This window comes from Solea solea, chromosome 6 (genome assembly GCF_958295425.1).
Source record: "Solea solea chromosome 6, fSolSol10.1, whole genome shotgun sequence".
Classification (NCBI taxonomy): Eukaryota; Metazoa; Chordata; class Actinopteri; order Pleuronectiformes; family Soleidae; genus Solea; species Solea solea.
Genome location: NC_081139.1, coordinates 19,380,168 through 19,396,356, shown reverse-complemented (window position 1 = coordinate 19,396,356; position 16,189 = coordinate 19,380,168). Strand labels below are relative to the sequence as shown.

The following is a 16,189-nucleotide window of genomic DNA, read 5'->3' as shown; positions in this document are numbered from 1 at the left end:
TGCATTTCTACAGACCTAGATAAATAGAACACAGTTCATTTTAGCAGATTTGAGCAATTTTTTAATATATTTATTATATCAAATATTTTCTTTTAAAAATAACTTTTGTATCCGAACCTGAGCCAGAGTTTTTGTGCTGCTCTGACAAGAAGGACATACTTGTTTCTACTATGTTTATAAAATATTATTTAATTGATTTGAAAGTTGAAAAAATTATTCATACAAAAAATTGGGGCACACCTTCATACTATGTCACCCCCTGTACCACTGCCTTTAAACGTAAACCTTTCTAAAAAATGTATTTCCTCTAATGAATTATTAAATGCTGGTTTTAGTTGTCAATGCATAAACACACAGCAAATGTTATATCTGATAAATTAATGCACACAATTATACTGGTTGTTCTGTTCAGTTAACACCTCTAACTGGTCGGCTGATTAAAAACTCACAATGAATGTGTTTGAATTACAAACTTTTCTAACTGGTCAAAAAGCGGGAATTTTATTCCAGAATAGTTGATATACAACAGATATTCTGCATAGTAAAGTACCTGTACCTTTATTTCTTGTCTGAATAGAAAACAAGACCCACTGCTACCATTGTCTTCCATAAACCACAAGAGGAATACACATCAGGCAAAAATAAGTTAAAGTGCAAATTTTCTTTTTTTATTCTGATTTCATTTTACAGCAGAAATTATGTAAAGCATTCAGAAGACATTTTCCACATATAAGGGCAATATTCAAAACACTTTGCATGGCCTCAGCAACAAAATATTCTTTTAAAAACATCAACAATTTAATGATGCTTGTGCATGCACATTTGTAAGAACAGAAAAGAGAGGAAAAAACTAGGCTACAAAATAAAGAGGAATGACGGACTGTGAAAAGCATGGAGAACACAACAGCAGGCAAGGTGGGAATAGAGCAGGAAATGAGAGAGAGAGGGAGGGAAGACAGGGTGAAAGAAGAGGAGGGCGAGGAGAGGTCTAGCCATAGATTATCTATAAGGATCTACCATTCTAGCATGCATGTGGTGTTTGGCCACGCCCTCTCAAAACAAGGCCTGAAAGGTTATACCATTCATTTCTAAGCGGACTTATGAGAACAGAAGCCATTTCTGTGCATGTTTACCAGCTTTTTACTATGGCAATATTTCTTTGTTTGTTTGTTTATTGTTTTTTTTTGTTGTTTTACTTTTTCCTTTTTTTTTTTACACTACATACTCTTTATTACAGTCACCATCCTCTCCACAAACATGAACATACTGATGGGTTTTCTGCAATCTGTGTGTTTAGCTACACACATACTATATGTGTGTGTGTGTATTTTGCGTGTATTGGCAGGCGCAAGCATTTGGAGTTGGTGTGTGTGTATCTGTGCATGTACACTATATATAAAGCAGTTTTTTTGTGTGTGGTTGTGCTGATGTGAGAGGAGATTTAAGTGATACTGTTGAATGAATGCTCCTGACAGCGCTGTCCAAACCACGGCTGTCTCTCAGTGTGACAGAGATAAAGAAAATAAGTTCATAAAGATCTTCCAATTTTAGTGAATTAACTTTTTTTTTTTACATTATTTAAGAATATTTGTATTAAGAATCTTGTGCGTTCAAGACAAACATATGCGTAGAAATGACTTTGAATTTACTTCGTATCCAAGTAAAAGCCTATAAAATAAGGGATTTGGAGATTTATTTTCCTTGTAGAAAAGGTGACACAAGTGAAAGGAACACTGTCAATCAAGAGGATGGTTTGGAAATCTGTGGATACTAAAGAGTGAAAGAACAACCGGAGAATCCTAAACATACTCATGTTTCTTTACATACACATGGATGAACAAATGCACACTGTCACCAGTGTTGCAAGTGTGTGTGTGTGTGTGTGTTGACATTACACTCCACATACCATCTCCCTGTTCTTTAACCCTGAGTAAAATCTAAGGGAGAGATTTAATTGTTCCCAAAGACATAAGCACAGAGAGAAAGGGTGTGGCTTTTTGTGTGTGTGTGTGTGACTGTACCATTGTGTATGTGTTGCCCATTTGTGTGTGTGTGTGTGTGAGTCTCTCCCTGTGTGTGATTGCTTGTGAGTGAAAGACAAAGACAAAGAATGAAAGTCTGTGTGACAGTTATTTCTTCTGGAAAACTGCTGGGTTACACTTCCACTTAAATGCTGCAAGAACATTTTGTGAACAAAGACAGAACAAAGTGAATCCATGCAACGAAAAAAACACCACACTTTTCCTCCCAAACACTGACACTGGGACGTTAAACAGAGGCTGAATTATAATATTGTTTTTTTTCTTCTAATACTGAAAAAATGCACAGACAAACGGGGCATTAGGCGACACTGTCATTTTGTCTCATAAACACAGAATCCATCAGGCCATATGGGTTCATTCATACCGTCGACAAATTACAGCTACCATGGGTTTGGGCAGAGTTTAACACTGTCAAGCACTCACAGCTTATTTTTTTTTTTTGAAGGAACATACAATAGACATTTTTCCTGATTATTGTCTTGCACTTTTCTGTTATTGAGCAGGCACTTTCTAAAACAGAGCTTTCCAGAAGTTAAGCGTACACATCAAAGATGAATGGCAGTGACAATGGCAGAGAAAAGGAAAAGTCGATATAAATGATATGCAAAAATAAATCAGAAACTAGGGTTGGGGAGGGGGGGAGGAGGAGACATTCTGTTTGAGGATGGAGTGCTTTGACTGGAGGCCAGGCTGGATCTGCTGAACGTGTGATTAATGGTCTTAAAAGCTGTTATGTTGCTGAAGTACAACCACATTGTTAAGAATGTAGCACCCCCGTTCCCTTTTTTGGGTCATTGCATTGACATGAAAACAATCATAATTTTCATACTTGCATCATCATCATCATCATCATCATAATCATCATCATCCTCATCACATACACGACAGTCTGCCTCAGACAAACTTCAGAACTTGTAGGGAGCTTTACGGTTGAGCGAGCACTAGATCTCTTCTACGGTTTATTGTGTGCATGTTTGTGTTTGTGTGTGCGTGTGTTGCCTCTGTGGGTCTTACTGACAGCTTTCGGGTGTTGGTTTCCCCAACATAATATATATTGTTAGGCAAAATAGCATTCATAATAATTGGCACTACTGGCAAAAAGGGTTTAATTTTTACTAGCCAAGAAACAAAAGCACAAAGTGTAAATGTGTTGTCTGAAAGATCGTTGTTTCAGCTAACTTTTGTTTTCCCACTTATAACTCTAACATTAGATTTTTCAGTTTTGCATGCTTTAACAAAATGTTCTTTTCAGTAACACTTATACTGGATACTCTTAAAGTGAAGCAGTTAAAATCCTCTCACAGTCCATAGCCACTAACATGTTCTTTTTGCTGTTTCTTTGTCTCATGCACATGACTCCATTTGTAATATCTACATTATTTACAAGCAATACAGCCATCCTGTGTACCCAGACCTCTGTCTTTAAGTTCTCATTATGGGAGTAAAATAATTTATAATCTTAAATACAGTCCTCTTATGAAAAAGTTTCAGGGTCCTCGTATCCCCTTACCTCGTCAGTTTATATACAGGAATATGCAATAGTCCAAAATATGGATTTGATCGCCCGTATGGGCTAATATGGGGACCAATGCCCTGTTTAGGGGCAGGTATAGGACCCATGTCCTGTACAGAGCACGCATAGAGACCTCTCAGAGTCAAGAAGAAGTCAAGGCAATGGTATGTGACTCTCTCCTCAAAACCACAGTTAGGATTTAGAGGTTCACGCAAAGAACAAACTAACAGAGACATTTAACCATTGGAACATGTCATATTTTACCACACAAGGGGGGAAAACCAGTCTCAAGCGAAACCACTCTTGAGCCAGTCAAATTAATAATTATACCCTTGAATAAATTAAGTAAAAACAAAACAAAAAAAGAGAAGCACCCAAAATAAGTCATTTGTCCTTACACAGTTCACATTACACAGGGCAAGGATAAGTTGATGAGGACGTAAGTGAGACACAACTACACATAGAAATACGAAAAAAGAAACAACACTAAAGCAGTTTGGCGAGCATGCAGGAGCTCGTGGCTCAAACACATGCATTGAATTGAACAAACACGGACACCACGTCAGGCGAGCAAAGTGCTGCCTCTGAGAACGACTCCATACAAAGTCCATGTAACAAATTAAGACATCGTTTTTCAGACCCCCGCCCTTTTTCTAACAATGCCCCTCTTACATTCAAGTGCAGTTCCTCCCCATTGGATCGGGTGACTGATAAATAGGTCTTTAAGCCAGTGAGTCAGAGTGGTTGGTGATACTGTGATATACTGAGTCAGCAGAGTGATTTGCCACTATAGCTTGTTCTGGATGATGGAGAGGAGGAATAAGCGAAAAAATCTTGCATGCAAATGCAACATATAAGTGAGTCTTTTGGTTTTTGTTTCATTTTTTTCCTTCTTCTGTCATGGATCACTGTTTGGGTACAAAACGCAACAGGATTTGTAAATTGTCTGCATGTCAAAGTCGTCTCACGCCGTTCGCCCGCGTCCAATCGCTGCCATGAGCGGCAGGACGTGGTTGTCGTACGCTTCCTTGCGATCCCTCGCCGACTTTTTAACTTGCAAAGAAACATACCCATGAAGAGTGCAAAGAATGCCATGAGGTTAATGTGATGGCCTCCCAGTGAAACTGTGGAGGAGGATCAGTGGGCAGAGCCAGGTCCCTGGGCTCTGCCCAGCAGTCTGTCTGTCTGAGCTGCCATGATGGACACCTATCCTGTCCTCAGTCTGTCTGGGAAGAGTTTTTTTTTTTCCCTCTTGAGAGAAGAGGGGAAAGAGAGGGTGAGAGTGGAGGGGCAAGAGGAGGAAAGGAGAGGGGAGGAGACACAGGGACCGAAAGGGGGGATAGAGTCTGGGGGAGATGTAGGGGGAGGAGAACGAAAACAAAGGGGGGAAGATGGAGAACAGGGAGGGTGTAGAGGTTGCTCACAGGCTGAGGGGGCTGTGTGTGGGGCCGGGTGGTGGAATCTCAGGACCCCTGACCTTTCTCTGCTCTCTGGCCCTGAGGAAAAAGAAAACACATTATAGTGAGTTTGTCACAGCACAGTAACTTTTAGGGATGAGCCGAATATGAGACCCAGTATCAGTATTTGTCCGATACTGGTCAACTTAATAGGATACTTAATAGGAGCAGATTATTTGTAGGGGCCGCTCACACAAGAACGAGTTTAGGAGAATCCAAAACCTTTTTTTTTTGGGAGCCCTAAAACGCTGTTTTCGGAAGACCGGTCCCAGAGTGGAAAAGTCTCAAAACCACCCTTGTGTTTTTGGATTTTCAACCAATACGCAACTTTGGGAAAGTTAAAGTTGTCATAGCTCCACCTTTCTGTTGCTATCTTTGTCGTCTACTACTGATTGTGGTGTGTGTACACATGCATCAGGTGTTCGGTCAGAAGTGCAGCGTTGTCTAATTCTCTGGTAGTAGAAGCAGAAGAAGAAGAAGTTTCACTTCTGTAGTAAAGAAACGTGTACGTGCACGTGTCTGCTTGTCCCCTCACCGTCCACTGTCCGTCTCACTTTCCGTCATCTTCTGTATCTGAGTCGTTCATGTCTGTTCACTATTCTAACCACAGCAGTAACAAAACGGAAAAATAGGTTACGTTTACGACGTTCAGCATATACCAGCCCTGTCCGTATGGGCTGTGTCGAATCAGAGTTTTCTGATTGTCATGTTTAGATGACATATTTTTATTCCAATCAAGCTTTTATTCCGATTACTTGTGTCCATGTAAACATTGTGAGTGCCATGTTTACAGAAAAGCTTTTAATCACTACTGAAAATGATTGCAGGGAAAGTAATGTTTCTATGTGGACAAATTATTTGAACACTAAGAAAGAAAATCACAGACCAATTTCACGTACTTCTTTGGCCTGAGTATCGGCAGACATGTTGAAAGCTCTCGCTGCTCTCCAGAGAGATGAGATATTTTGCCTTGCTCTCATTTGTGCATTCGTCTCCACGGATAATAACGTACAGTATGTGTGCACTCAAAAGACGCTGCATGTGAACGGCCCCTCACACAGTTGGTACATTATGTTTTTCTTAAATAGCCTAAGGTAGAAAATGCATCAGCACAAATGTATTGTGAACAGCTTGGTAGTTTAAAAGATGTACAAACATGATGTTGATGTTGGTATCGCACGAGAAAAAGTGCTATGGAGTCATCCCGACAAACCGTGACTTGTGTTTGTTTTACCACTTTTGCATCAAATGGCCATACTCAACAGCAGATTGATTTATTTTTAAACCCACCCAGCGCACACACACACACACACTCCATCCTATTATCCTCCCCCAACCATCAAGGCACACAAAAAAAGAGATTGTCAGGCCAAGCAAGACACTTAGCGTCCCTTCATGATGTCAGTCAGAACATGCCCCCAGGAAGACCATATGCAAGAATCACTCCTCTATCTACCTGTCAGTCATGCACAAGAACCAACATCATTCAGCAGTCGTCGGAGAGAGAAACAGAGAGAGAGGCTGGTAGGTAGTAGATCAAGAGAGAGAGAGAGAGAGAGAGAGAGAAGGATTATAATCCACAACCTCCTCTCCCACTCCCTCCGCTGACATGCAAATTAGGCATCAGCCACCAAAAGAGAGGGAGAGAGAGGAGAGGGGGGAGACGACTCACCCATTTCAGAGGCCTATGGTCCATCAAGGGGCTTCACAGGAACAGTAAAACAACACCAACTATTAGCACCAATGCAGTGAGCACACATGTGGCAGTGGGCTGTGGGTAATGTACATGATGAGCAGTGGTGTTTGAGAGCGAGTGCACAGATGTATTCATGTCTCACCTGTGGCGGCATCGGAGCAGGAACCTCAGGATCTTGCGAGCAGCCTGGTTCTGTCTTTTAGTGAGGAGGCTGCTGCAGGAGGAGACACAGAGTATGTGTGTCAGATATTCTGAAACATATTTAATCCCTGATGAACTACTGCAGACCAAGTCCTGTTGAAAGCTTGCTTCCTAGTTTAATTTCTACTGCCTGTAATGATAAGAAATGAATTGTGTTAAAAGAACTAAGTGTTAAAAGAACTTATAGAGTTCTTTTAACACTTAACTTAGAGTTATGGGAAACAGACTTGGACACTTGGAGGCCTGATCAGATGCTTTTGTATCTGCGAAGAAAATGTTTATATGCTATAGACAACAAGTCAATGTAAAATGTGACACAGAGTGAAGCGCTGACTTTCTATGTGAGGAGCAAAGGAACTCGATCTAACATCTCTAATGTTAGATCGAGTTCCTTAGCTCCTTAGCCAGGCTTGTTTCCTCTAAGTGGACATACTCTTTATCCACTGCACAGCTGATTTTAAATGTGTAAACTTCTGTTTTCTACAAAAGGACGACATTTACATGTGACAAGCAAAACAAGTTTGGTTTTTATCAGCAGAAATGATCTCATTAATTCAGCTAAATGTGACCTTCTTTTTTTTTTATTTCAAGTGAATACAATACACGTCTGTCTGAGTGTGTCTGTGTGTTGTAAAGTACCCAAGGGAGTGTCTGTAGGAGCGGTAGTATTGCTGGATGAGGACCGCTGCCCTACGACTCTGTTGGAACTTCCTCTGCTCATGGAAACTCCGGAAACGACTCTGGATCAGGATGGCTGCCAGGGTCATCCTCTTATAAAGTGCATACTGGGAAGGAAAAGAGCAGCAATTTATTTATCATGGAGAGAGAAAAGAGAAGGCAAAAGGAGGAGGAGAAGAAGAAGAAGAAGGCAGTGGGGAAACAAAACGCCAGAGAACAAAATAACAAATGTATTAAAGTGTGTCATAGTTTAAGTTTAAACCAGTGAATCTACTGTATGTTAAATCACACTGACTGCAAATAAAAATGGACAAAGTCTTCCAGTTTGAAGTAGCGGTTAGCCACCAGGGGGCGACTCCTTTTCTAATGGACATCAGGAAAATGAGCCTCTATTTCTCACATTATTTATAGCGTCAGAGTAAAGAGTAAATGATCCCAGTCACTACTTTCAGCTCTTCTTCAATGCAACAGGATGTACATTGTGTACTTTGTGTTCCCATGTAGAGGAAAATAGATGATTAAGCACAGCAGATATTAGTGTTCAGTTTCAAAAAACTGTCAGTTGTGAACCTTGAGGCTTCAAAGCAGGAGTTTGTTTTTCATTTGGCAGACCATGTCCATTTTTATACACAGTCCATGTAAAAAAAACATTTAGGAAGAACTCAGATAGTGAAGTGAATGTTGAATTATTCTGGCAATATGATTAAAGTTTGATAAGTCAGTATTGCTCTGTAATTTCAATTTTATATCCTGTATTTGGAGAGACTCAGGGACAACAGATGAAAAATAGCCTTGAGGCAAATTTGCATTACCAATTTGCACTGTCAATAACTAAATTATCTGAACCAATAAAAAAAATCACAAGCTGCACAGTCAAACCTTACCTGCTTATATCTCTTATAGCAGCGTTGAATCACTGCTGCAATCTCTTTGCGTTGTTCCTGAATGGGACCCTGAGGGGAATGAAAATAATTCACATGTTAAACATTATTTGTTCTTAACAAATGTAATAGACCACCTGTCATAAAACGAGAAAACATGAATATTTTACAAATGAATCAAGCATTACATTCAACCACTAAAACTACTTTTTATGTTCATAAATGCAAGTAAATAACTATAATTTGACATCTTAATCAAGAAACAATAATGTGCTTTAATACTTTTTCTGTAAAACAGTACATTTGAAAATTCATGTATAACAATAATAACTTTATTTTAGCATTAAAAATATCATTTCAGTTAAAGAGCTGTGTATTAACCATTAGAGAAACATAAGAACAATTTTGATAATGATCAATGCTGTTAATTTAGGGGCAGCTGTGGCATAAAACTTCCATTGGGTGTAGGTCTAATGCATTTGTTAAGCTCAATGTAGAGGTTCCTGCAGTGTATACATAAATACTTCTTGAAGAAGTTTTGCACAACAGCTTTAAATATTATATTTAATTTCTGTTGATATATCTTCCTAACTTCTAAAGACTAGAAGACAAAATGAATTTGATTTTTGAACTTTTCTTTTTAAAAAAATAGAGAAATGGAAGGAAAGATGATTTGAAAAGATGTTAGATTCTTTAATTGTCAAAGAAAACATTAGTTTAGTTTACAGTCTTTGTAACTGTACCTTGTGTTTTCTGAGGGCGTGCAGGGCATGTCTGATGGTCTCATACAGCTCCGCCTGCTCTGCTTCAGTCATGGCTAGACAGGAGGAGTTACTTTTCAACCTCTCCTCTTTCATAGCTGCACAGAGGAAGGAGTTCCAGTCAGAGGGGGAGGAGGACGGGGCTTGCTTAGCCTGAGGACTCTGCTGATCCTCGGGCCCTGAGAGAGAGTGTGGTTTGGGGCTGGGAGTCGGGGGCTTGCAGTTCAAGAATCTGGAGACAAACAAAGGGGCAAAGCAATTTTAAAAAAAAAGAAGAAAAAAAAAGGTATTTGAGGAGTTTGCTGAAACAGATGTTTATTCCTTACTCACCTCTCCACCTCGCTGAGGTAACCAGACAGTAACCTGACGTCACTGCTGATCCTCCCGGACTCTGTTTCAGTCTCCACAGCCTCCTGTTTGAGCCGAGCACCTGACGCCTCCATGATGTGATCAGCTAACATTGTAATGTCCATCTGAAACAAACACAAAGGACACACATTAGCTCCAAAACAGCAGTTGCCCCCCCCAAAAAAACACTTTTCTATGTGTTGAGGACACAAGTCTGTGTATTAAAGTAACCTATGCTGTAGGTATGCTCAGATTTATGGTGCTCACATTTAATCCCTGCAAAAATATTATAGTCACAGTTAGAATTCTTATGATCAGATTTAATTGCATCATAAAATGTATGTATATAGAATTTACTGTCATGTTTTTGTATGCCTAATTAATCTCAATATCCTAAATAAAATTATTATTTGTTCAAGCCCAAATGCTTACAGTGCTTCCTTTAATGCACTGGTTCCCAAAGACTGGGTCAGGACCCACAGATGGGTTGCAGGAGATTTTATTTGGATCCCCAAACAAATTAGCTGAATATTTTCCAACCTTTTCATTTAGATTTATGTGCATAAATCATGCAGAAAATGAAGTTGTTAATGTACCAAACATCTCTTGGAAATGATTTGGTTATTCATTCAAAATGATATTATTACAGATATGGCTGTAAATTAGTTGTGTGATTTGGGTCCTGATACATCTTTGCTACTGAATTTAGTACATGTGCGTTGTTTATTTTTCCACTTTCTTACATATGTGCACTGGATCATTCACGTTTCCGCTTGTGTGAGACTGAGTAATAACGACAGCACTGATAAACCTGCACCAGGTGTTTTTATAATGACACATTTAATATAGACAGTTTCTGTAGACAATAAATTACACAAAATAATGCCCTCAATCCTTACCCAATACCTCTTTGGTGTGTTTATGCTTCATTTTCTTATCAACACTTAATCATATCATCATCTTTGGGCTCTCCACATGGTTTGACATGTTCTTTTTTTCCAAATGAGCTTCAGGGGCTGTTCACATGCAGCATCTTCAGAACGTAGGAATACATTATTTCTTATTTTTAATAGCACACAAGAGCAACATGGTCACAAAGTGGATTTGTTGCACCGCACCTGTGGGTCCGCGTCGAGTTGGAAGGATTAAAAATAAAACTTTTTGGAATGCAGCAGGCATTTTTAGCACGTCTTTTGATACGCGAGCCAATGAAGCTGGTAAAACAGTTGACTCTGAAATAAACCTCCTGAATTGGGTGATTAAGGAGAGGATTAACCCAGACACACTGGGGTTTTTCTTGTTTCTCCACATACAAGTTGAATAGCAAATCTGGGGTGAGGGAATTTATTTTCTGTGTTTAAAGCATGAATTAATTCCATGAAGCTGCAGCAACTTCAGTTGTCTCAGCAGCTCCCAGGTTTTTGTTGCTGTGACAGAAAAGCCTTGGTTTTAAAAACACCTTTGTTCAAGCTGCATGTGAACGACCCCTAAAACAAGAATTTTTCCTTATTCTCAAGATTTGTGGAGGGTTGTTTCCATAGTTTCGTCACAAACACGGAGCTCATGCAAGCAAGCTGTACACATATTCCATCACATATAATACAAAGAGTTCAATTTTGGATAAGGAACAAGATCCAAACTGCCCCTAACAATCCGCTCCCCCTACCTGCAGGTCCTCAGTGTTCTCCTGATAGGTCAGCAGCTCTGTCTCCTCTCCCCTGTCAGACAGCACTCTTTGGCGCAGGTGACTGGCCAGTCGCTCTTTTCCTAAAATCCTCCTGGCTAGGCTACATTGCCCAAGAGTCTGTCTCAGACTCCACCTGGTGCCCCCTCCAGACTCCCCTATCCTGGCCTGCAGGTGGGAGAATGGGGAGCTGGGGAGCTGAGGCCGGTTAGGGCTGGCGCTGGCAGGAGGTGTGTTCTGACAGCTGAGGTTGGAGGGTTGAGTTTGTAGCGTGTGGGTGTTGGGGAGGAGAGAACACATAGAGTTAGGATTTTGGGAGGTGCTGAGGAGGGAGTTGAGGGTGTTGGTGCTGGGCGTTGAGTTAGCAAGCTGTTGCTGGGCGTCTGGGCTGGGTTTGAGTCTCTTGGCTGGGGGTGGACCTCCCTGCTCTCCCTGGTTGCCCTGTGGGGCTCGGAGTCCAGTTTGGCTCCAGCCTTGGCTCTGGTTGTCTGGCTGGCTCTCGGTCCTGGCTCTTCTGAGCTCTGACGAAACACACGATGGAAAATAAGATAATGACAACATGAATTCCTACAATACTGGAGGTCACCACATATGGGCTTTTCTGTGGCAGATACCAATGCTGATCTTATGAAATCAGGAGGAGCCGACGGCCATGAAATATGAACGTTCTTTTAATCACAAATTTTGTAATTTAAAAAACATTTTTGAACAAAACTTATGATCTGTCTTAGTAATCTGCAGTTTGATTCTGACAATTAAACAACAACTGGATATTCAAAATAATAAGAAAACTAAAATTAAAATAAATTATACTCCACTTAAACCCTGCAAATTAAATCATTCTTTGTCGATTATGAACTGTGCCTATACCTTTTATATTCATTTTGTCTTTTACTTTGAATCTTTTAAATCAATTATGTGTTTTTTTAACATGTTTATTCACATATTCATTACTTCTATCAACTTTTTAAGACTTTTTTTGTCCCTACAACCAATTTTTACCACATTTAATCTTAAACTGTTGCACTCTCTTGAACAATTTGTTGCTGGTTGTCGTTTTTAACTTTCTAATGATTGGTAATGAAGTCCGGTCGGTGTCGTTTTTAAATGTTTCTGCACTACTCCTTGAATGTGCATGAAAAGATAAAACTTTATTTTTCCATTAATGCAAACATGGAGAGGATATAAAAACAAATAATATTAGCACAATGCTGCACGCTCTCCAACCTGAGTTAGGGTTTGGAGTGGGGCTGTTGCTTATTCCACTCATCCGTGACTCCCCCCTCCACCTGTCCATCCATGTGTCAGCAGGCTGGCCCTGAGCTTGAGGAGTCTGTTGCAGCTGCTCTAAGAGCTCAGCCAGTCGAGTGTGGCCCCTGGATCGAGCAATGTTGAGTGGCAAGCGTCCTAATGAATCGGGAATAGACAGAGCCCGTGGATCCCACTGGTAAAGCACCAGTGCCGCCTCCGTGTGGCCCAGAGCACAGGCCCACATCTGGGGAGAAGAAAAAGAAAAACACAGGTCACGCACAGGCACGGAAAGATAGACACTCGCACTTAAAGGTCAGCTGTGTCAGGCCACATCCTTAACGTGACATTTACGTTTTAAGACAGATATCAGTCAATATCACATCAATATCTGAGGAAGTCTGAACAGAGATATTAAAACGTGTACACAAATCCTGTATTTGTATTAAATTTAGTGTAAATTAGTACACCATACTTTTACTAAGGCTCGGTTGGCCAAGATTTATGATAGTGTCGTAACATCCTTCTTGATAGATGTAGATGTACCGAATAGATGTACAGATATTGTTAACACCCTGTCAGAGGTAACTGGGGAAAAAGTAGAGCCAAATACTATTTCTCTTACAAGATGTCACCTTATTGGCCAGAGGATTAATATTAAATCGACAGAATCGCCCTGGTGCACCGGCTGGATTAAAAGACATCCTTTATTTCCTCAAAAAATAAGACTGATGTCATCTGGCTGCGACGGCGGATTTGGTGAAGTTTGAAGAGGACAGATCTCCCACTCGTCCCTGACTGAAACAACTGGGACAGTGCTGACTGTAAGGTGGATCATATGCTGTTGCTTTTGACCAATGGTGTTTTTGTTCACATCTAGAGGAGCATTTTTTAATACATTTTTGTTGTTGTGTTCATTTTCTTTTTACTTGTTTGAGTATACAGCAATGTGTCAACATAATTATGTAATTTCCTGCTTTTGTTTTAATAAAAGAAAATGCACAATTTAATATTTGTTACAAATGTTATGCTTTTGTAAAGCCCAATAAAATAAAAAAAACTTGGGAGAAAAAGGCAATCTGCCTCCAGCTGAACATCATAGCTTTGTATCTAAAGTGTTGTGCATCTGTACCAAAATGCCAAAAAACATTATATATGAAGTGACCATTCAGGTACACTGCCCTCTGCTGTTTAATTTGAATAATGACAAACAACAGCAAATTAGGATTTGAAAAAAAGAAAAGAAATATATATTATTAGACCAGTGAAACTTAAAGTAAGTGTGAACCTAGCTTTTCCTTCACAGCCAAAATTCAGTTTCCAAAGGTCTCAGGTTTTACTCATCCAGACTAAAATGCAGCCCCGGAGTTTTCAAACAAAAATGAAGCCAGTGGAGTTTTTATATACGTTTTCGAGCCTCTAAAACGGCAGGGTAACATTATCAACATTAGTAATTGCAGATTATAATACATGTAAGAAATTCTTCTGCGCACAGTAAAGTCTTACAGATCTACTGTATCTACAAGAATGTTGTTCTTGTTCCACTTTAACATGTGAATGTTAGATGGCAGCACATAGCAGCACAAGATGACGGCCTCTGTAGAGCAAGGCCCTTACCTGAAGTGTAAATAAAATGCTTATTCTCAGGCTACAGAAATATTAGACACTGGACCTTTAAAAAACAATTAAAGACACCAGTCACTTACCAGTGGAGTGCAGGAGAAGTGGTCCACATTTAGAGGATCCACCTCCAGCTCGAGGTCAATGGAGTCAGCGTGTTTTGTGCTGCGAGGTAAGACAACAAAAGTTAATCTGCACCGTCTGCACATTCACGTCAGTCACGTTGTCATTATTGTGTCTTACTCACCGCCAGCGGATGAGCGTCTGAATGAGTCCCGCGTAGCCCTGAGCTGCAGCCAGATGCAGTAAGGTCATTCCTCTGGAGTTCTTACTGTGTACGAGCTGATTAGAAGACGCCCAGCACGACTGAGACATCATCTTCTCACATACCACCACCACACGGCCCTCAAATGAACCCTGATCAGGAGACATCTGGATGGTGGGGGGGGGGGACACAGTGAGTGAAACATGTCAGTCGTCTTATTGAAAATGTTGGAAAAACATCAATTGATGATGTTCTCAAATGTCTTGTTTTGTCCACAAACCAAATTGATTCAGTTTTAATGATTTCTTTGTTATATGTAGCAAAGAAACCAGAAAATATTCACATTTAAGAAGCTGAACAACCAGATAACTTGTTTTAATTATCAAAAAAACTATCAAACATCATCAGAATAGTTGGCAATTAATTTAGTAATTGATAATAATCAAATTAACTGATCAATAGTCACAGCCATTGCAAACCTAATAATGTTTCACAAAAACTTACCTAGACCTGCTGGTGTTAAAGTGATCAAATATATGCAACTATTGTATTATATAAGAGATATTTATGTCTTGTTTTAATATGAATAACTTCATTTGTAGGCATTCAATTCTCAATGAAGACTTGTTTTTCACATCTATCTATCTATCTATCTATCTATCTATCTATCTATCTATCTATCTATCTATCTATCTATCTATCTATCTATCTATCTATCTCTACCTTGGTTGAAAATGAAAAATTCATCCCAACTAAATTCCCTCCTCCCATTTGCGTTACTTGAGACTGCTGATCAGTGGCTCCTCCCCCCTCCACTCCTCCGCCCTTGGTTGCCGTGGTTTCTGAGCTGGGGTTCTGATTGGTTATCTCAGCCATCCTCTGTTCCATCTGTTCCAGACGCTCCAAGATGGACATCCTGAACTGGGTATCTGGAGAAATAGAGGTGGTAAATTTTAAAGGTTTTGATTTAGAACATTTTAGTGTGAGAAGGTTAGAAAAAGAAGAACTTCTGTGCGAGAGAAAAACTGAGACCCAGCTGAGTTCAAATGTGTGTGTCCTGCATGTTTGTGTGTGTGACTGTGACCCTTTGTTTCAGTGCTGCTGCAGTTTTGCTGCAGTGCTTACATCCCACCTGCTGCTGCTGCTGCTGCCGCTGTCGTCTCACTTACTCATTTCACTTCTATTTTTCTTTCTGCTGTCTGCAGCTGAATGGACGCATGCGGCCATCAGAGTGACACAAAGGCTTAGGCTCCTCCCCTTCAAACCACGCCTCCCCCTCCCCAAAATAAAACTCTCCCAGTCAGGAGTGGATGTGAGTTTCCCAGCACTACAGCTCATTTGAATAGAAAGCAAAACACCCTGCTACACAAAATAAACTTCAGCTGTTACACACTTTAAAATAACATACACAAATAAACATTAAGTAACCATTAACTAATGGTTTACTGATGATTAGTTAACGCACACACACATCCTGATACAGATGTTGCTTTAAGCTTTAAAACACACAAACATCCACAAAAAGGACAGAGTAACTTTAAAAAGAGTAAAAAGTTGAGAAACACTGAGTGAGAATGAAGCAGGGATGAAGGAGTCATTTAAACCCCCTTTTCTTTTGAAGTTAATGAATGAAAATGTGTTTCAAATGTGTTCATATTCTTTCTACTTTACACTTCTTTAATCTGACATGTAGGTTTATTATTTATGATTTTATTATTTATTTATGTTAGGATGGATATAGAGCAGCACATATAAGTCATTAAGTATGTGAACTTCTACAACCATCCACTCTGGC

General features: G+C 39.9%; 1 protein-coding gene across 5 annotated transcripts in view; it reads right to left on the bottom strand.

The window, feature by feature from the left end:
• Positions 1–1,800: 1,800 nt before the first annotated feature.
• The window catches only part of LOC131460622 (calmodulin-binding transcription activator 1-like), an 89,788-nt gene continuing 75,399 nt past the window's right edge, over positions 1,801–16,189 (bottom strand). For 2 of the 5 annotated variants that reach the window (XM_058631253.1, XM_058631258.1), the window contains 11 exons: positions 15,175–15,323; positions 14,377–14,561; positions 14,216–14,294; positions 12,489–12,756; positions 11,244–11,782; positions 9,560–9,702; positions 9,212–9,461; positions 8,472–8,540; positions 7,549–7,694; positions 6,851–6,922; positions 1,801–5,051 (listed from right to left, as the gene is read on the bottom strand). In XM_058631253.1, the coding sequence (XP_058487236.1) occupies positions 4,976–5,051; positions 6,851–6,922; positions 7,549–7,694; positions 8,472–8,540; positions 9,212–9,461; positions 9,560–9,702; positions 11,244–11,782; positions 12,489–12,756; positions 14,216–14,294; positions 14,377–14,561; positions 15,175–15,323 (1,976 nt within the window). In that variant the 3' untranslated portion in view covers positions 1,801–4,975. Of the gene's footprint in view, positions 5,052–6,684; positions 6,716–6,850; positions 6,923–7,548; positions 7,695–8,471; positions 8,541–9,211; positions 9,462–9,559; positions 9,703–11,243; positions 11,783–12,488; positions 12,757–14,215; positions 14,295–14,376; positions 14,562–15,174; positions 15,324–16,189 lie in introns of all 5 variants that reach the window. The other 3 variants (XM_058631256.1, XM_058631255.1, XM_058631254.1) reach the window with 3 other exon arrangements.